Below are 20940 nucleotides of genomic sequence, written 5' to 3'. Positions count from 1 at the left end.
CCCTTAGCTCCAGGAAGTTTATCTTATGAAGCTTTTCCTGAGCAGACAACAGACCCCGAGTGTACAGTCCATTTACATGAGCTCCCCCATTCAAGGCTGGACACACCCGTTGTTAGCATCTTGTGAATTTGAGGAATTTGGAAAGGGATTCCTTTTTGCCAGATTGGACAAACAGAGTCCTGTAGTAGAGCAGTGACAGATATATTCTGAAGGTTCCCCATGGCTTGTGACCACTTGATGGCCAAGGTCCACTGAGCTTGCCTCAAACTGAGGTGTGCCATGGGAGTTACAAGAACTGTGGAGACCAGCTGCACTTCTAATACTACTGATATGAGAGTTAAGATTTGATGTTGTGGAAGAAATGCATATGCCAGAGTCATGTCTAACAGGGCTTCGATGAATTCACAAGCACAATATCACAATCACAGAGTTTATAGGCCGCCTAATCCCATAATCTGGTTCTACGGGGCTACAAAAGACAAATGAACATAAATTATAATAAAAAGAAGCATTACACTCAAAAAGTTAAATAACACATAAGCTACCTTTAAATATTTCTGAAATACCGATTTCAAATGTTTACGAAATAAGATATAAGTAGGTAATTGTCTAAGAAATAACGGCATCATATTCCAATACTGAGCTGCTAGATAAGAAAAGGAACTGTTCAGCATTCTCTTAAAACGTACTCCCCTACTTTTCCTACCTGATAAAATATAAATTAGATTTGTCAACTGCAATGGTGCTTCTCCACTGAGAATTAAAAAATAAAATATTTTAAACACTCCGTGAACTCACTGACAACCAGCATAACTTTATAAGTACAGGTGAAACCTGATCAAACCTCTTTAGTTTAAAAATTAATCTAGCTGCTGTATTCTGAAGCAATTGGTTTTTCCTCAACATCTTCAAAAAATTGCAGCATAGAACGAGTTACAAAAATCCCGCGACGTCAAGATCATACTCTGAAGACAACAGAAATGCTCCTCCTTGAAAAATTAATGTACCGTTTAACTGCATATGCTTGAAACAAACTTTTTTATACAGATTATTTATCTGAGATTCCATCGATAAGGATGAGTCTAAGATCATACCCAAAACTTTAGCTGTATGATCAACTGAAAGATACCGATTTAGGTCCTACTGAAATTTTATAAGGTACTAGTAAAAAAAGCCCGTTTTTCATTGAAATGAACTGGGCGCTAGCAAGGTAATCACCTTCTGCCATTAATGTTCTTAAGGAAAGTTCCAGCGTCCCCCCTCCCTCCCAGTTCCAGGGTCGTCGTCCCTCCCTTCGAGTTCCATGGTCGTCGTCCCTCCCTCCCTCCCAGTTCCAGGCCCCCTCCCTCCAAATTTTAAAAGTCATCTTGACTTACCTCGTCAGGGTTACGGTGGCCGACAGCAACGGTAAAAAGCATGCAGGCTCGGCACTTACTTCAGTTTTCCCTTCTCTGTCTCTCAGCTCTGGTCCCGCCCTCATTTCCTGTTTCCGCAAGTGCGGGACCAGAGCTGAGAGACAGAGAAGGGAAAACTGAAGTGCCGAGCCTGCACGCTTTTTACCGCGCGAGGTAAGTCAGGATGACTTTTAAAATTCAGAGGGAGGGGGTCTGGAACTGGAAGGGAGGGAGGGACGACGACCCTGGAACTGGGAGGAAGGGGGGACCCTGGAATTGGGAGGGAGGGGGGACACTGGAACTGGGAGGGAGGGAGGGGGTACGACGACCCTGGAACTCAGAGGGAGGGAACGAACTTCCGGTGGGCGAATATTATATGCAGCCTTCTCTTCTCTCCGAGGGCGGGGCACTGAGAGCAAGTGTGAGGCCTGTGGCGGGGCAGTGATCGGGACTGCGATTACGAACCCTACGAACACTACACGGCTTCACTGCCAAGGAGTCAGCTTCAGAACGTTGGAGGTGTGATTATATTAGATATTCTCATGATGGTTACTAAACCATAATACTTTTGTTTTGGTTTTATTTAGTTTTAAAAACTGAGATTCTGCCCAAATTTTAATCTTAGTGATCCATTTAATAATCTTTTGATAAGTCTGATCCAAATTAGGCAGACATGGAACTAATACAAAAATGTCATCCGCATAAAACAATGAAATCTCTTCACTTTCCAGGTTAATACAGCCCAGAGAGCTCATAAAAAATATTAAAAATGGGTGAGCCCTGAGGGATGCCACATGGTGGTCTTCATGGTTGTGATAAATCACCATTTTTACTTTACTTCTGTTCATCAGAAACTGAGAAAAAAATTCATATACAACCCTGGTAATATCCAACTCAGTTTAATCAATAAAATGAAATGATCAACTGAATCAAAAGCCATATGTCAAATTGAGAGTAGGACAACTTGATTATCAAAGCTCAGCATTTTCCTCACGTCAGATGTTAAAGCTAAAAGTAGAGTTTCTATGTTATGTAGCCTTCCAAAGCCAAATTGTGACAAATGTAAAGCATTATGATCTACAACAAATTCAGACATGCAAGATATCATCTCAATTTAGTTAGTAGTGGAATACTAGTTACAGGTCTGAAACTGCTAGTCTAAGCTAAATCTAAGTTAGGATAGGAGTTAAAACAATTTCAACCAATTTTCAAAACACAGTTCACAAAACTGGCTAAGCAGTTAATTTATTGCACAGGATCACACAACAAAATAAAGCTGGGAATCTGTCCAAAATACAACTTGTTTTTGTGAGATTACCAAGTATAGAAGATGCATCCTTCAAAGATCTCTCCCTAAACACAGACCATAATCTATTCACAGATAGATAAACTTATTTATCTGTTAAGAACGGCAAACTTACTTGTCTCAGTACTAATACTTTCTCAGATAAGTAATTTGCAAATTGAGTAGCATTTGCCAAGTTGAAGAAATTATCAAGTCTTTGGATGAAATGAGAACATTACCTTTTGGTCAGGATTCAGGGATCTTATTAATTTAGAATAGTGGTGTTTTTTTTTAGAATTTTATTGACTTCAAACTTATATGAAGTATAATGATGTTTCCAGTCCACCCTATCAGATACATTTCTAGATTTTCTCCATTTTCTTTCCAGTCTCCTACATTCACTCTTTTTTTTTTTTTTTTAATCTCAACGCTGGGGAATACCAAGATACTGATTTCTCTGTGGTAACCAAGTTCCAATTGGATAACAAACACTCAGGGTCTCTAAAATCCTTTAATAATTGAGAAGAGACACCTGACCAATATTTCTCTTTACTGATCTATCCCCTAATAAAAAGAATTCCTACATTCGGATGGCAATACTTGTTCATTCATAAAGATATATAAAATAAAGTCTAACAGATAATGATCAGACCAAGACTCCTGATCTCAAATCATTAGGCACTACTAGATTAAGAGAACATGCTAAAAAGTCTAAAGCATTTCCCTTGACATGTGTAGGTGAGATTGGGCAAGATGTTTATGCCTTCCGGGAATGCTAGGACTGGGGGGCATGCGATGGGGATACAGGGTAGTAAATTTAAAACGAATCGGAGAAACTTTTTCTTCACTCTACGTGTAATTAAACTCTGGAATTTGTTGCCGGAGAATGTGGTAAAGGCGATTAGCTTAGAGTTTTAAAAGGGTTTGGATGGCTTCCTAAAGGAAAAGTCCATAGACCATTATTAAATTGAAATCCACTATTTCTGGGATAAGCAGCATAAAATATTTTGTACTTTGTGATCTTGCCAGGTATTTGTGACCTGGATTGACCGCTGTTGGAGACGGGATGCTGGGCTTGATGGACCTTTGTTCTGTCCCAGTATGGCAATACTTATGTACTAAAAGACTAAATAGATATTGCAAATATTATTAAAGTGCTCAGATGTGTGTAGTGTAGCAAAAAGGTGGATAAGCTGGCACTCTTTAATCATTGCACTTCCATTGGTAATCCTGATGCTCTCTCATGTTGATGAAAAATTATTTGCATATAACTTATCTTGTATATTCACATGCTTTGAGGTCCTCCAATATCCATTGGAATTCTGAGAATGTCCATTTACACTCGCTTTGAAACTGGTGAAGTGATTTAAGTGTTAAAGCTTGAAGTCCCCAATATCACTCCAAATTCATGCTGAGAAATTACTCCAGTGATTAAGCGAATCTCAGTATGCTGAATCTCAACGTGGTTCATGATGTATATATTTTAATCATATCCCCTCAATAATATATTTGATCTTGAGTTCATAGCAACTGCTGAAGCACTTTTACTGAATACTGGATCCTCAGGAGCTTAGCCAAGATTGGCTGGCAGAGCTGGTGGTGGGAGGCGGAGCTGGTGGTTGGGAGGCGGGGATAGTGCTGGGCAGACTTATTCGGTCTGTGCCAGAGCTGGTGGTGGGAGGCGGGGCTGGTGGTTGGGAGGCGGGGATAGTGCTGGGCAGACTTATACGGTCTGTGCCAGAGCCGGTGGTGGGAGGCGGGGCTGGTGGTTGGGAGGTGGGGATAGTGCTAGGCAGACTTATACGGTCTGTGCCAGAGCCGGTGGTGGGAGGCGGGGCTGCTGGTTGGGAGGCGGGGATAGTGCTGGGCAGACTTATATGGTCTGTGCCCTGAAGAGGACAGGTACAAATCAAGGTAGGGTGTATACAAAAAGTATGTGCTTGATGATTATGCTAAATTAATAAAAACATTTAAAGTTAAAAAAAAAAGTAGCACATATGAGTTTATCTTGTTGGGCAGACTGGATGGACCATGCAGGTCTTTTTCTGCCGTCATCTACTATGTTACTATGTTAACTGCAACATTCCTAAAAAAGAATACAAATTCTTCACATTTGAATCTGCTAAACCCTACAGATAAAAATTTAAATCACCAATTATCAAAAATTGTGAAAATTTTTTGATAATTGATGATTTAAATTTGCATCTCTTGCATGTATCTACCCAATTGTGAAAAATGGGTAGATACATATAAGAGAATGTCAAAAAGTTTAGCCTGAGAATCTAACCGGCTTCCCAGGAGGGGGATAGGGGCTGTCTATAAATTAATAATATTCCTATTGGACCTGGCTTTAATCATCTTGCAATCTTTATAAAATTACCACCAAACCACCAAATATTTGCATAACAGAAGACAATGATTCATATGGTATCTCACTGGACATAAATCAACCAACAGAGCACTATTCAATGTCAGGGAGCCGTGTTTCAACTATAAAAACACATCCCCAATCAGTTTTTTTAACAATAAATGTTTTGCTACAAACTGATCTTGAAATAAAATAAGCACATTGAGCAGGTGTGGGAGATATGCATCCTGAAAAAAAACAAAAAACAAAAGCTTCCAGAGATGGAGTTTGATTTGTTTGAAAATGCTAAAAAGGTATTACTTCAATACTTTTCATAGTGTATAGCTGACAGTCTAACAACCATCTATATCTCTATCCTTATCACCTCCATTTTCTAGTTTGCGCTACTACTACTGCTATGGATTATGAAGTTGATATATTATCAATTCTTCCTTCTAAAGACAATCCCAATATAAACCCAATAAAAGAGAGTCAAATCCAACACATTTTCAAATAACATAAATTCCTAAGAATAGAAGAAAACTTTCTTAATCCAATAAAGACTTTCATCAAAACCAGTAAAGCCCTATGCAAACATATATTAAAAACTACTATCCAAGTGGCCCCTAACGGGGCAAAATCACTCCCTTTAGGCAGCACAACTCAGAAACAGGCGCGCTTTTGTGGAAGAGTTCAGCAGGAGTTTATATCACTAATGGGCAGGGATAGTGGCTGCACCGCCAAGGCTTTGTTGCCACAATTCAGCCAAGAGAACCTGCAGTATGTCCCAAGATATATTAGTTCTTGCAGTTGTTCTCCAGCATCATGACAATCTTTCTCATACAGACTCTGCAGCTGGAGGGTTGCTCTGCTTCCCTGAACCTCTCCACAGGCACTGCATCTCAACTTGGAACTCCCTTGGAGGATCTCTCTTTTTTTTTTTCTACTGAGGCCTTAAGCTGTGACCTAGGATAGTTCATAATGAACCCTAGCAGCTCTGGGACCTGAATGGATCATATGCATTAATTCATTTGCTCCTTCCTGTGATATGCTCTTGAAAAGTCAATCATTCAAACATGTGTACCACCAGTTTGAGTAGAGATACTGCAATAACTGCTGGGCATTTTATGAATACTCTTGGTGCTGAAACGAAACCAAATGACAATACATGACACTGGAAGAGGTGTTCCCTTCTAGCAATCTCAGATACTTCCTGTGACTTGAATGTATCTGTTTGTGTGTACAAGTATCCTTCAAGCCCAGAGAGTATATCAATCCCTTTTTTGTAGAATGTGAGTAAGGGTACCTAAGAAAGCCACCTTAAACTTCTGTTTGGCCAGATACTTGCTCAGGAACCTTAGTTCTAGGATGGGACAAAATCCTCATGTGTTTTTTGTGACCAAGAAGTACTTGGAATAAAAACCCTTTCTTCTTTCTTGTGGTGGAACGGGCTCAACCACACTAGCATGTAAGAGGGGAGAGAGCTCCTTGGTAAGCAATTTTTGATGTTAAGAACTTAACTTTGCTGCTCTCGATGGGCAATTTAGAGGACCGTTCTCTAATTGCACATGCTAACCTTCCCAGACAATTGTTAGAACCCACCGTCAGAGGTTATAAGGGGCCATCTACTGCAAAAGAAATTTCAGCATCCCTCCTTGCAGAAGGCTGTCCAAAATGGCTATAGGGATTAAGGTTATGCTCTTCTGGAGCCAAAGAAAACCCCTTCTTTGGTTTTGACTGTGCAGCTGGTTGGGGGCTTCTGGGCCCTCAGCTGTCTTGTGTGAGATCAAAGTCCCTGATTTGTCAGGAACAAGAGAGATGAGAAAGCCTGTGGAAGTAACAGAATCTCTATTGTCCTCCACTATAAAACCTCCTAGAAAAGGAGGCTGAGTCAGAAGTGAGCCTGGAAAGAGTTAAGATGTGCTGCAGCCTCCTGCACCTCATTTCAGATGAGATTCTATCTGCATCCATATTGAAAATATCATAAGTCACATGAACCATGTATTTTCTACACTCCCTTCCCTGGTTACTAGCTCATGGAGCTCACTGGCCTTTTCCTGAGGGACAGTGTCAACAAACCGCTACACCGTACAAAACATTCCACAAGTACATGCTGTCGGTAGGATGATACGTGGGATGGGAGTGTAGCATTTTGAAAACAAAAAAACAATTCCCAAACACAAGGTCATTGCCTCTCTCCCAAGGAGAACTGAGTGGAGGAGTGGCCTAGTGGTTAGGGTGGTGGACTTTGGTCCTGGGGAACTGAGTTCGATTCCCACTTCAGGCACAGGCAGCTCCTTGTGACTCTGGGCAAGTCACTTAACCCTCCATTGTCCCAAGTAAGCCACATTAAGCCTGCCATGAGTGGGAAAGCACGGGGTAGAAATGTAACAAAAGTAAAATAAATAAATAAAATTCATACTCTTGGCTCTTTTGAGAGTGAATTTGGTGAAGAAGCTGCAGATTCTTAAATACCAGAGCCTTTTGGACTTCATACATACAGCTGACCTTATTAACAGGAAATATTAGGGGGGGAGTCTCCCATATTCTCATCTATACTTTCTTCAGGATTCTGTAATTGCACACTGTTCCACATTCCTTTGGTGTGGAGACCAAGGAATTAAGAGGGTATTCAATGTTTCTGCTCTGGTTTTCTCCTTTGCCTCTAAAGAAAATGGGATGGCCGTAGGTCTTTCTGACATAGGTATTACTGGGTCTCTCCAAAACTGGTTCTTTTTATTTCCTTCTAACCATTCATTCATTGTTAACACGAATTCCTTGACTTCATCTACTTATCCCATCATGTGGTGTCCCTCAGGGTTCTGTTTTGTCCCCTTTACTTTTTAACACCTTTGTCAGTCCATTAGCCACCCTCATTCAATCTTTTGATATTAAATTTTTCATATGTGCAGATGATATTTTATTAATTTTTCCAGTTCTACCCCACAACATTGATCTTCATCCACTTCCTGTCTCTGCATTGGCAGAGTGGCTCGCTAGCAACAAATTTAAGTTGAACCCTGACAAGATAACAGTCTGTTAGGTTTCCAGTACATTCTTGTATCCCAATTTGTCACCAAATCAATTTGATCATAAAATCTCCCCAGTCCATATTTTCTGCGATTATCAAGGAAGATTTCTCAGCTTATTTTGCAGTCTTTACACTCTATCCTTGCACACTGCTATTCACGCTTTCATTACTTCCTAGCTGGATTACTGCAATCTATTCCAGTCTTCCTAGCTGGATTACTGTGATCTATTCCGGTCTCCCAGCTGCTTAAATTAAGCAACTTCAAACCCTTCAGAACTGTGCAGTCCGCCTTCTCTGTAAAGCTAAAAGGTTTGACCACACATCACCACTTGCGTTCACTGGCTACCAAATACTGTATTTCTTTTAAAATTCTTGCATTAGTCTACAAGATTTACCCTTAAGGACACCTCCCCCCCCCTAATCTGTCATTAGCTATTCCCTACACACCTTCTCACAATCTTCATTCTCTAGATGCCAACCGGCTTGTACTTCCTAGCCCTGTGTCAGTACACTATGAATATACACGTCAAATTATTTTTTCCATCCATGCTTTGGAACAATTTGCCTTTTAATATTCATAATGAAAAGTCTTTTTCTAATTTGAAGACTCTTCTAAAAATGTATTTTTTCCAACAAGTGTTTAACTGAGGCCTTGTTCATACTGAATCAAGGCCTGGTGTGCAGAATTCATTCTGTTTGTTAGTTCTTTTGTTTGACTGATTTGCAGGCTCATTTTCGAAAGAGATGGATGTCCAAAAAGTGACATAAATCGTCACTACTACTACTACTATCACGTGGACGTCCATCTCTCAGAGACATCCAAATCGGTATAATCGAAACCCAATTTTGGACGTCACTAGTGGAAGTCCGTCCAAATCTGAGGTGGGAGTATCGAAGGCGTGAAGGCGGGACTTGGGCGTCTTTAAGCCATAATGGAAAAAAGCAGAGAAGTCCAAGGCTAAACCTTGAAAGTTTTCTCCCAGACCTGTTTTTATTATGAATAAGGCACAAAAAGGTGCCCGAAATGACCAGATGACCACTGGAGGGAATAGGGGATGATCTCCCGTTACTCCCCCAGTGGTCACTAATCCCCTCTCACCCTCAAAAAACATCATTAAAAATATTACGTGCCAGCCTCTATGCCAGCCTCAGATGTCATACTCAGATCCATGACAGCGCATGTAGGTCCCTGGAGTAGTTTCGTAGTAGGTGCAGTGCACTTTAGACAGGTGGACCCAGGCCCATACCCCCCTTACCTGTTACATTTGTAGAGGAAACAGCGAGCCCTCCAAAACCCACCACAAACCCTCTGTACCCACATATAGGTGCCCCCCCCCCCTTCACCCGTAAGGGCTATGGTAGTGGTGTACAGTTGGGGGTAGTGGCTGTTGGGGGGCTCAGCACACAAGGTAAGGGAGCTATGTACCTGGGAGAATTTTATGAAGCCCACTGCAGTGCCCTCTAGGGTGCCCGACTGCTGTCCTGGCATGTCAGGGGGACCAGTGTACTACAAATGCTGGCTCCTCCCACATCAAAATGTTTTGCATTTGGACGTTTTAGACTTGGACGTCTTTGGTTTTTTCGAAACGAAAGATGGACGCTCATCTTTTTTCGAAAACGACCTTTTCCCCGCCTCCGAATCTGGACGTCTTACAAAGACGTCCAAATTCCAGCTTAGACGTTTCTTTTGAAAATGCGTCTCTTGGTCTTCTAGGCTCAATGGCGTTCTTTTCTACCTCAATTTTATGTTTTTAATTTTTATGTACACCATAGAGATCCTGTTACATTTGGAATCAGCACTATATCAAGTTCAATAAACAATCAAATATCTCCCTGATAAAAACAGCAAACTACAGCTCCTCTGAGGGAAATCGTGTCTTTCATGTGGTGGTGAGGACCAGTGGACACCTCCTCTGAGAAGGTCCTGGCTCTTCTTTAGATGCCCAGAAGCATTCTGATTCAGACTAATAAAAGTACTCAGCAGGAGACATCCAAGTCTCTGCTTGCCCTCTTGGTCAGGCTTGAGGTGCTGAAGACCTCTGAAGCACTGGAGAAGCTTCCTCTCCCAATGGACTGGAGATAGACACTGGCACAGTCAGCACTAACTCCAAAGCCCTTCAAAGCTTCGGTACTGATGCCATGTCCTACGGGCAGAGAATGAAATTCAAGTATAGGTCAAACTGTCTCAAGTGGTCCTCATGCCAGGAGAGTTTTGTGGACACCAAAGGGGCTCAATGACAGTGCACCCTGGTCTCCACCTGATGTCTAGCATCTTTGTTCCTTGGCACTAATGAGGACGAAAACAAATCCTTCCTCTTCCTTGGGAGAGAATCATACAACAACTGATCTCAATGACCTCTATCAATGCTTGAAGTTAAAGGTGCTCAAGACACACTTGATGCCAATGCAGCTCTTGGAGCCATTGAGACCAGTGTTTCCAATGCCAACTGACAAGTCTTATTGGCACTAAAAATCCATTTGTGCTGCTTTTCATGGTCACAGAAGCCCATCTCTGATATCTGTGAACATCAAAGACGACGAGAGGAATCGAGACTAGGTCCCAGGCATTGCACTGGGAACAATTTTTATTGTCAATGGGAACTTTCTTCTTGGACATATCCAAAAAAATAGCCGCAGGGAAATCAAAGAACTTGATGAAAAATACTTGACCATGTGCCCTAATCTTATTGAGGTCAAGATAGCTGACAGAATGAAAGGAAACTTAGAAATGCCGAAAAAACACATAACTAAAGCAGCTATCAGGAGAAAAAGACCCTGCAATGGCAACAATAGGACTTACACAAAAAAACACAACCATTACAAAAAACATTTCAATTGCAAAAAAACCAGGGCTGTACATTTAACGCATTAAATGTTTAATGTACGTTAAAAATTTTAACGCGTATTAAAGGGCAGCACTCTCCCACCCACAACCATCCAACCTTGCTCACCTGAGCTGCATGGACTGGCAGCTGGGTCAGCCCTGCTGCTGTGGCAAAAGGCACCACCCTACTACAGTGAGGGAAGCAAAGCCAAATGCACCTGTGAACAGAACTGACAGCGGAGATATAAGCCTGCGGCACTTCTGGTCCAGGGCAAGGTGGGAGAGGCTCTAGACAGCAGTACTGGGGCTCAGAAAAGGTGGCCCATTGAAGAAGGCCCGCGTTCTCTCACTAATGTGGGACGTCCACGGCAGCCCCAGGTCTGGAAAATCTTCCTAGCAACAAAAGTTGCTAAAGCCTTCAAGTGCGCGCGTGCGCGCACAGCGCATGCTCGGCCATCTTCCCACCCATCGTGCGAGAGTCCCTTTTCAGTCAACATATGAAACAAAAACAAAGAAAAGAACAACTCCAAAGGGGAGGCGGGCGGGTTGATGAGAACAATCAGCCTGCTGTCCTCGGAGAATACCTGCTACAGGTAAGTAACTTCGCTTTCTCTGAAGACAAGAAGGCTCCTTGTTCTCACATATGGGTATCCCTAGCCCCCAGGCTCAGTCAAAACAACAAACAGGGTCAATTGGACATCGGTACGGCGAGGACATAACAAAAAATTGACCTACGAAGAAGCATCTAACAGAGTGCAGCCTGAAACAGAATAAAAATGGGCCTAGGGGGGTGGAGTTGGATTCTAAACCCCAAACAGATTCTGCAGCACCGACTATCCAAACCAACTGTCGCGTCGGCTATCCTGCTGAAGGCAGTAATGAGATGTGAATGTGTGGACTGATGACCATGTCGCAGCCTTGCAAATCTCTTCAATAGTAGCTGACTTCAAGTGGGCCACTGATGCTGCCATGGCTCTAACACTATGAGCCGTGACATGACCCTCAAGAGTCAGCCCAGTTTGGGCGTAAGTGAAGGAAATGCAATCTGTTAGCCAATTGGAAATGGTGCGTTTCCCGACAGCCACTCCCCTTCTGTTGGGGTCGAAAGAAACAAACATTTGGGCGGACTATCTGAAGGGGCTTGTCCGCTCCACATAGAAGGCCAATGCTCTCTTGCAGTCCAATGTATGGAACTGACATTCAGCAGGGCGAGTATGAGGACAGGGAAAGAATGTTGGTAAGACAATTGACTGGTTCAGATGGAACTCCGACACCACCTTCGGCAAAAACGTAGGGTGAGTGCGGAGGACTACTCTCTTATGATGAAATTTAGTATAGGGAGCATGGGCTACCAAGGCTTGAAGCTCACTGACTCTACGAGCTGAAGTAACAGCCACCAAGAAAATGACCTTCCAGGTCAAATACTTCAGATGGCAGGAATCCAGTGGCTCAAAAGGAACTTTCATCAGCTGGGTGAGAACAACGTTGAGATCCCATGACACCGTAGGAGGTTTGACAGGGGTCTTTGAAAAAAGCAAACCTCTCACGAATCGAACAACTAAAGGCTGTCCAGAGATAGGTTTATCTTCCACACGATAATGATAAGCACTAATAGCACTAAGGTGAACTCTTATGGAATTGGTTTTAAGACCAGACTCGGAAAAGTGCAGAAGGTATTCAAGCAGGGTCTGTGTAGGACAAGAGCTAGGGTCTAGGGCCTTGCTGTCGCACCAGACGGCAAACCTCCTCCATTTAAAAAAGTAACAGCTCTTCGTGGAATCTTTCCTGGAAGCAAGCAAGACTCGGCAGACACCCTCAGAAAGACCCAAGGAGGCAAAATCTAAGCCCTCAACATCCATGCCGTGAGAGCCAGAGACTGGAGGCTGGGATGCAGAAGCGCCCCCTTGTTCTGAATGATGAGGGTCGGAAAACACTCCAATCTCCACGGTTCTTTGGAGGACAACTCCAGAAGAAGAGGGAACTAAATCTGACGCGGCCAAAAGGGTGCAATCAGAATCATGGTTCCGCGGTCTTGCTGTAGTTTCAGCAAAGTCTTCCCCACCAGAGGTATGGGAGGATAAGCATACAGAAGGCCTGACCCCCAATGTAGGAGAAAGGCATCCGAGGCTAGCCTGTCGTAGGCCTGAAGTCTGGAACAGAACTGAGAGACCTTGTGATTGACCTGAGTGGCAAAAAGATCCACCGAGGGGGTGCCCCACGCTCGGAAGATCTTGCGGACAACTGCCCTGTTGAGAGACCATTCATGAGGTTGAATTCTGCTCAACCTGTTGTCCAGACTGTTGTTTACACCTGCCAGATACGTGGCCTGGAGAAACATGCCGCGATGGCGGGACCAAAGCCACATCTGGATGGCTTCCCGACACAGGGGGCAAGATCTGGTGCCCCCCCTGCTTGTTGACATAGTACATGGCAACCTGGTTGTCTGTCTGAATTTGGATAATTTGATTGGACAGCCGATCTCTGAAAGTCTTTAGAGCGTTCCAGATCGCTCGTAACTGCAGGAGATAGATCTGAAGACCTGATTCCTGAAGGGACCAAGCTCCCTGAGTTGGAACCCATCCACATGAGCTCCCCACCCTAGGAGAGATGCATCCGTGGTCAGCACTTTTTGAGGCTGAGGAATTTGAAAGGGACGTCCCAAGGTCAAATTGGATCGAATCGTCCACCAGATCAGGGAGTTGTGAAAAGCGGTGGACAACAGGATTGCATCTTCTAGATCCCCTGCAGCTTGATACCACTGGGAATCTAGGGTCCACTGAGCAGATCGCATGTGAAGGCGTGCCATGGGAGTCACATGAACTGTGGAAGCCGTATGGCCCAGAAGTCTCAACATCTGCCGAGCTGTGATCTGCTGAGACGCTCTGGCCAAGGAAACCAAGAACAGAAGGTTGTCCGCCCGAGCTGTCTGAGAGTCCAGCAGAGCTCCTATGAATTCTAGTTGTTGAACAGGAATGAGATAGGACTTTGGGTAATTTATAACAAACCCCAGTAGCTCCAGGAGTTTGAGAGTCATCTGCATGGACTGTAGAGCTCCAGCCTCCGAGGTGTTCGTCACCAGCCAATTGTCGAGATAAGGAAACACATGCACTCCCAGCCTGTGTAGCGACGCTGCAACGACCGCCAGGCATTTTGTGAACACCCGGGGCGCAGAGGCGAGCCCACAGGGCAGCACACAATACTGAAAATGCCGTGTTCCCAGACGAAATCGAAGATACTGCCTGTGAGCTGGCAGTATCGGGATGTGTGTATAGGCATCCTTCAAGTCCAGGGAACATAGCCAATCGTGTTTCTGAATCATGGGAAGAAGGGTGCTAAGGGAAAGCATCCTGACCTTTTCTTGGACCAGCTATTTGTTCATGGCCCTTAGGTCTAGGATAGGACGCATCCCCCCTGTTTTCTTTTGCACAAGGAAGTACCTGGAACAGAATCCCAGCCCTTCTTACCCCTGGTGGCACGGGCTTGACCGCATTGGCGCTGAGAAGAGTGGAGAGTTTCTCTGCAAGTGCCTGCCTGTGCTGGAAGCTGAAGGACTGAGCTCCCGGTGGGCAGTTTGGAGGTTTGGAGATCAAATTGAGGGAGTATCCTAGCCGGACTATTTGAAGAACCCACTGATCGGAGGTTACAAGAGGCTACCTTTGGTGAAAAAATTTTAACCTCCCCCCGACCGGTAGATCATCCGGCATGGACACTGTTATTGCGGCTATGCTCGCCTGGAGCCAGTCAAAAGCCCGTCCCTTGCTTTTGCTGGGGAGATGCAAGGGCCTGTGGAGGCGCACGTTGTTGACGTGAACAAGCATGCTGGGGCTGAGCCTGAGCAGGCTGGCGGGAAGGTGGATTGTATCTACGCTTATTGCCGTAAAAGCGTCTACCTGATGAGGTAGATGCTGAAGGCGCCCGGTGAGAGAGTTTGTCGAATGCGGTTTCCCGCTGGTGGAGCTGCTCTACCACCTGTTCGACTTTCTCGCTGAAAATATTAACCCCCCGGCAAGGAACATCTGCAAGCCGCTGCTGGACTCGACTGTCAAGGTCAGAGGCACGCAGCCATGAGAGTCTGCGCATCACTATACCTTGAGCAGTGGCTCTGGATGCCACATCAAAAGAATCGTAAGTACCCCTGGACAGGAATTTACAACACGCCTTCAGTGCCTGACCACCTCCTGAAAAGGCCTGGCCTGCTCCGAAGGAAGCTGATTGACCAGGTCCGCCAGTTGCTTCACATTATTCCGCAAGTGAATGCTCATGTAGAGCTGGTAGGACTGGATTTTGGAGATAAGCATAGCTGACTGGTAGGCCTTCCTCCCAAGAGAGTCCAAAGTCTGAGCCTCCCGTCCCGGGGGCGCCGAGGCGAAATCTCTCGTACTTTTGGCTCTCGAGAGCAGAATCCACAACCCCCGAGTCATGAGGCAACTGGGCCTTCATCAACTCTTGGTCCCTGTGAATCCTATACTGGGACTCAACCTTCTTAGGAATGGTGGGGTTAGATAGTGGTTTCATCCAGTTACTCAACAGTGTCTGCTTAAGGACATTATGTAAAGGAACAGTGGATGAATCCTTAGGTGGTGAAGGTTAGTCCAGGACCTCGAACATCTCAGCCCTGGGCTCATCCTCAGTTACCACTGGGAAGGGAATGGCCGTAGACATTTCCAGGACAAAGGACAAGAAAGACAAATTCTCCGGGGGAAAAAGCTTTCTCTCTGGCGAAGGAGTCGGATCAGAGGGAAGACCACAAGACTCCTCTGGGAAGCAGAGGAAGACCCAAGAGGCCTCTCCTTCGGTATCGGACAGGAGTTCTCTGACTGCAGTCCGAAGCCGAGCCCGTCTCAATGCCGAGGAGCTATGTCCTCGATGGCGATGCCGAGAAGACGACTCCCTTGCCGGTGGCGATGAAGCTCCCTCCATCGACGTCGAGTCAACTCGGGGGGCAGCCAAGGCCGATGCTGCAGGCGGCACCGAGGTCTCACCACAGGCGGGGAGCCAGCTGCCGCATCTATTGACGGTACCGTCAGCGCAAGCACCTCCGGTACCGGAACAGACGGTCGCAGCAGCCTTTCCAGGATCCCTTGAAGAATGGCATGGAGGCGCTCATCAAGAGTTTCTGTCGAGAAAAGCTGTGGCGTCGGTACAGAAGTTGAGGCGGTACCGGGCTGTCCGGAGACCGGCGCATCGACACCTCTTGTATGGAGGGTGAGCGGACCTCCCGGCGTCAACGTTTCACGGGTGCCGATTCCCTCGACGCCCCGGAGCTCTCGGTACCGTGACGAGAAGGGGACCGATGACGGTGCTTCTTTGCCTTTGCTCGAGGCATGTCACCAGTACCCCTTGGTACCGACGAGGAGGATGTGGAATCCACACGTCTCCTCGGGGTCGGGTCCGAAAGGGGTCGGTCCCGATGGGCCTGTACCGCAGGAGCCCTCGAGGCAGGTGGAGACCCACTCAATGGTTCACTGCTGCCAGCATGTGATGGTACAGGCGTTCCCGTTGAGGTTGTCTCGACGCTTGTGTCCGCTTTTTAAGGCTAAGACACAACTTACATGCGTCTGGGCGATGGTCGGGCCCAAGGCACTGGATACACCACATGTGAGGGTCAGTGCCTGAGATTGCCCGGTTGCACCGAGTCACTTCTTGAAGCCGCTGGCGAGCCTTGATATCATCGACATCGATGTCATCGACAGAAAAATAGTGGCGGCGAAATCAAAATTTGCGATGGTGCCAAAGGAAGGCACAAAAAAGGGAGAAAACACGTATGGGCGGCCAAAATGGCTGCACACGATGACGAAAGGAAACCTGAGGGCAAAAACTAAGAAAACTTTATGAGAAAAACTTTTTTTTTTTTTTTAAAGAAAAAACGAACAGCTCGTGCACGAGCACGAAGAAGAAGAAAAAAATGGCGAAAAGCCAACTAATACTAAGGCTCTTCTTTCAGGGGCACAGAACTGCCGTAAGCAGCCACTCTTGATCGCGGAAAAAAGAAGACTGAAGCGGGACTCTCGTGCGACGGGCGGGAAGATGGCCGCGCATGCGCGGTGCGTGCACCCACACGCTCAAAGGCTTTAGCAACTTTTGTTGCTAGGAAGATTTTCTGGACCTGGGGCTGCAGTGGACGTCACCCATATGTGAGAACAAGCAGTCTTGCTTGTCCTCGGAGAAAAGAGTAATACAGAGTTCAGACCACAGGAAAGCAGCACCAGAGAGAGCGTGAACAAGATTAATTTGAAAGATAAAATCGCCAGAAAACAAAGGTGAGAGAAATTATTTTATTTGTAGTTTAATAATGGAAATATCTCAGTTTTGAGAATTTACATCTGCTGTCTATATATCGCATAGCACAGGAGGAAATGTGAGGGGGCACTTTAAGCGATTAATCGTGTGATTAAACATTTGTGGTTGTGATTAATTTTGGAGGCGACCCTTTTAATCAATGAACAACCCTAAAAAAAAAAAAAAATACGTGAGGTGAGAGGTAATAATAGAACAGTGTCAGCTGAAAGGAAATATCAGAACAGTGTGGCCACTATGCTACACAGGAAAATGGCAACTGACTAGGTCCCATGCAACAGTGGCAAGTGTGCAAGCACGCATAGTGAATTCTCTCAAAAGTTTTTACGAAGCTTTCATGCAGGGCTCTGTCGGAAGACATCATTCACATGTAAGAATATGATATCCTGCTTGCCTTGGAGAATGATTTTGATATGATCAGAGACTTAAATCCAAACATTACAATTCAAAGACAGATGACCTGGGGCACCAGAAGTAAGAAAACCTTTTCAAATATGTGTGTAAATACTTCAGGCAACAATTACTCTTAAATGAGATAAATAAAGAAGCCAAGAACCTTATGAAAATTCAATGCAATCAAAGTAAATGTTATTTATTAAAACTATGTAAAGAATTCTTCATATCAGTAGGTGGTAAAGTGTCCTTTTGACCTGCAAATATGAACTAGAAAATATGCATACATCTACCCTTCCATTCCTCCAACATTATCATGTCTCCAGAAATGCCTTTTTTTGAGTGATTAAATATAGCTGACTAGTCCTCTATGCAGAGGACAATTTTCAACCTATCTAGCTGTTTAGTTGGCTGGCTAGAAAGGTCTGAAAAATGTTCTCAATTTATTCTTATTAAGGTACATTGACAGAATCATATTACCTGTAGGCAGGACATGGATGGTGGTCTGGGATGGCAACCCTGCTGGTACAACAGCTTGTGGCAGAGTTGTCGTCTGTGGTTGTTGCAATGGTCTAGAAAGGACCTGGGTGGACTGGCTACTACCAGATGCACTGATCTGGTTTGTCTTCCTGGAACTAGAATCTGAAAAAAAAAATACATAGCATAAAAAACCCTAGAAAATTAAGAAATAAGGTAAATTATCATGAAACAAAGACACAGAGGGGCCAATGCAGAAAGGTACATGAACCTAACTATAATACTGGCTAAGCAATGTTGAGAGGGGTTGAGCACGGGTATTAACTCACATGGAAGACTGAGCCACACAGTGCATTGAAATGGATGCTAATGAGGCCATTAAGCATTCCATTGCAATGAACATAAAAAAAGGGGGGGCTTCTAAAGCATGGTTATAACGAGCACTTTTTTACAAGGTCCAGGAAAGCGTAGCGCAACCTGACCCTCTGCCCTGATAGTAGAGAAATTAGGTCTTACCTGCTAAATTGATTTCCTTCAGTCTCTCCGGACCATTCCCTAGGAGTGAGTAATATGCACTCCTACCAGCAGAGGGAGACTGAGAATTATTGAACAGTTTTCCTGTATAAGGGACTGTGCAACCCTGACCTGCTCGGCAGTTCGAATAGTCAAGCAACACCTAAAAAAACTTCAACCACAAGGAACTGAACACTTAAAACACCATCAGAAGTTGAGCTTCCAGAAGAAACTCCACAAAAGGAAAAGAGCACCAAAAAGAATAACTGGAACAAACTTTAATAAAAAACAGATGCAGTTGCAATCCCAGACGGAATAAATCTCAACGATCCCACTGTTCCTGGGTGGGCTAGGGAATGGTCTGGAGAGACTCAAGGAAAGCAAATTAGCAGGTGACCTAATTTCTCCTTATCATCTTCTCCAGAATATTCCCTACGAGTGGGAAATACCAAAGCAGTACTCACCAAGGGTGGGAACGCCCCCGGAGCAAGACGGATGCCCCAAAGGAAGCATTCTGACGTGCCTGCATGTCCAACCTGTAATGCTTGATGAAGGAATGCAATGAGGACCAAGTCGCCGCCTTACAAACATCCCGTGGTGGAACGAGAGACTATTCTGACTAGAAAGAAGCCTGCACACGAGTAGAATGCACCCGAAAAACCACGGGCACCTGTTTCCCTGACAGCAGGTATGCCGAAGAAATTGCCTCCTTGATTCAACGAGCAATGGAAGATGCCTCCCCCTTTTTGAGGTCCCCCGAACAAGACCCAGAGGCGGTCAGACTTCCAAACGTCGAACATCCAACTTATACAACCGAGGGGACTCATCCCCCAGGAAGGAAGGCAAGGAAATAGACTGCTTGACATGAAACTGAGAAATCACCTTAGGAAGAAATCGTCTGTAACAACACCTTCTCCTTAGTAAGGACCAGAAATGGCTCATGACAGGACAGAGCCTGCAACTCGGAAATATGCTGCGCCGAAGCGATAGCCATCAAAAAGACCACCTTAAGTGTAGCCTGCCCTAAGGGCTCAAAAGGGGCTTGAACCAAAGCCGACAGAACCAAATTCAAGTCCCAGGGAGGGACCACCTGACACTCAGGATGCTGCAATTGCTTAACCCCCTGAGGAAAAAACGAGACATCCGGATGAAGGGTTAGCAATTTCCCCTGAAGTGAACCCTGAAAACACACGAACCAACTGAACCAGAAGGGAGGCCAGCAGCAATCCTTTTCCAGACCTCCCTGTAAAAATTCTAGTAGATGACCAACGGAGACCCTCAATGGCTGCACCTTCCGCTCTTTGCACCAGGCTTCAAAAAAACACCAAACCCGAACATAAGCCAAAGAAGTAGATGCTTTCTGGAACTCAGAAGGGTACGCACCACCGCAACCGAGTAGCCCTTCTTCAACAGTCGTGCCAGCTCAACAGCCAAGCCATAAGCGAGAATCGAGCCGAGTTGGGCATCCGGACAGGTCCCTGAACCAACAGACACTCCCCCGAGGGAACAGGAAGCGAAGCGTCCACCTGCAATTGCATGAGATCTGAATACCACGGTCAATGTGGCCAATCGTGAGCCACCAGAATCAAGCGACCGACATGACCCTGGATACACTTTAGAACCTGACCGATGACTGGCCGTGGAGGAAACACAAACAAGAGGACTCGATGAGGCCAGGGCTGTGCCAACGCACAAGACCCTCCGACAACGGCTCCCTTCTGCGGATGAAAAACGGCAGAGCCTTGGTAATCTCTGCTGTGGCCATCAGATCCATTACTGGGGTGCCCCACGATCAACAATGAGCTGAAAGGCGAATGGGGCTCAACGCCCACTCCCCTGGATCCAGATGATGTTGACTTAGATAATCCATCTGTAGGTTGGATGCCCCCGCAACATGTGCTGCCGAGAGAAGCCAGATGTTCTGTTCCGCCTAGGCCAAGATCAACACCACCTCCTGTGCTAAGAGAGAACGTTTGGTCCCCCCACCCCACCCCCCACCGATGACTGAAGTAAGCAACTGCTGTCACATTGTCAGAGAGAAATCAGACATTGTGAAATAGGAGCATCGGCTGAAAATGCATCAGAGCAAGACGAATTGCCCTGGTTTCCAGACGAATGATGGACCAGCTAGACTCCTCTGCTGAACAGGAGCCCTGAGCAACTTGTCCTTGACAATGGGCTCCCCACCCAGTCAGGCTGCCATCCGTTGTTACTAACACCCAGTCCAGAGTGTTGAGGGGCATGCTCTCGCTCAGATGATGACAATCAAGCCACCACTGACGGCTGAGCCATACTGGAAGACAGAGAGAAACTCTCCTTGAGAGAGTCCCACCTGAGGGGACCAGCAAGCCAGGAGAGCAGCCTGAAGAGGATTCATAT

The 20940-nt window shown here is 45.4% G+C and overlaps 1 protein-coding gene across 4 annotated transcripts in view; it reads right to left on the bottom strand.

Annotated features, from left to right (window-relative positions):
* The window catches only part of ATF7IP (activating transcription factor 7 interacting protein), a 503125-nt gene that overhangs the window by 35825 nt on the left and 446360 nt on the right, over positions 1 to 20940 (bottom strand). For all 4 annotated transcript variants that reach the window (XM_030207216.1, XM_030207225.1, XM_030207208.1 and 1 more), the window contains one exon: positions 18052 to 18213. In XM_030207216.1, coding sequence (XP_030063076.1) covers positions 18052 to 18213 — 162 coding nt within the window. The remainder of the gene's footprint in view (positions 1 to 18051; positions 18214 to 20940) is intronic.

Source organism: Microcaecilia unicolor, chromosome 1 (assembly GCF_901765095.1).
Source record: "Microcaecilia unicolor chromosome 1, aMicUni1.1, whole genome shotgun sequence".
Lineage (NCBI taxonomy): Eukaryota > Metazoa > Chordata > Amphibia > Gymnophiona > Siphonopidae > Microcaecilia > Microcaecilia unicolor.
The sequence above is the reverse complement of the archived record's forward strand: the minus strand, read 5'-3'. Positions and strand labels throughout refer to the sequence as shown.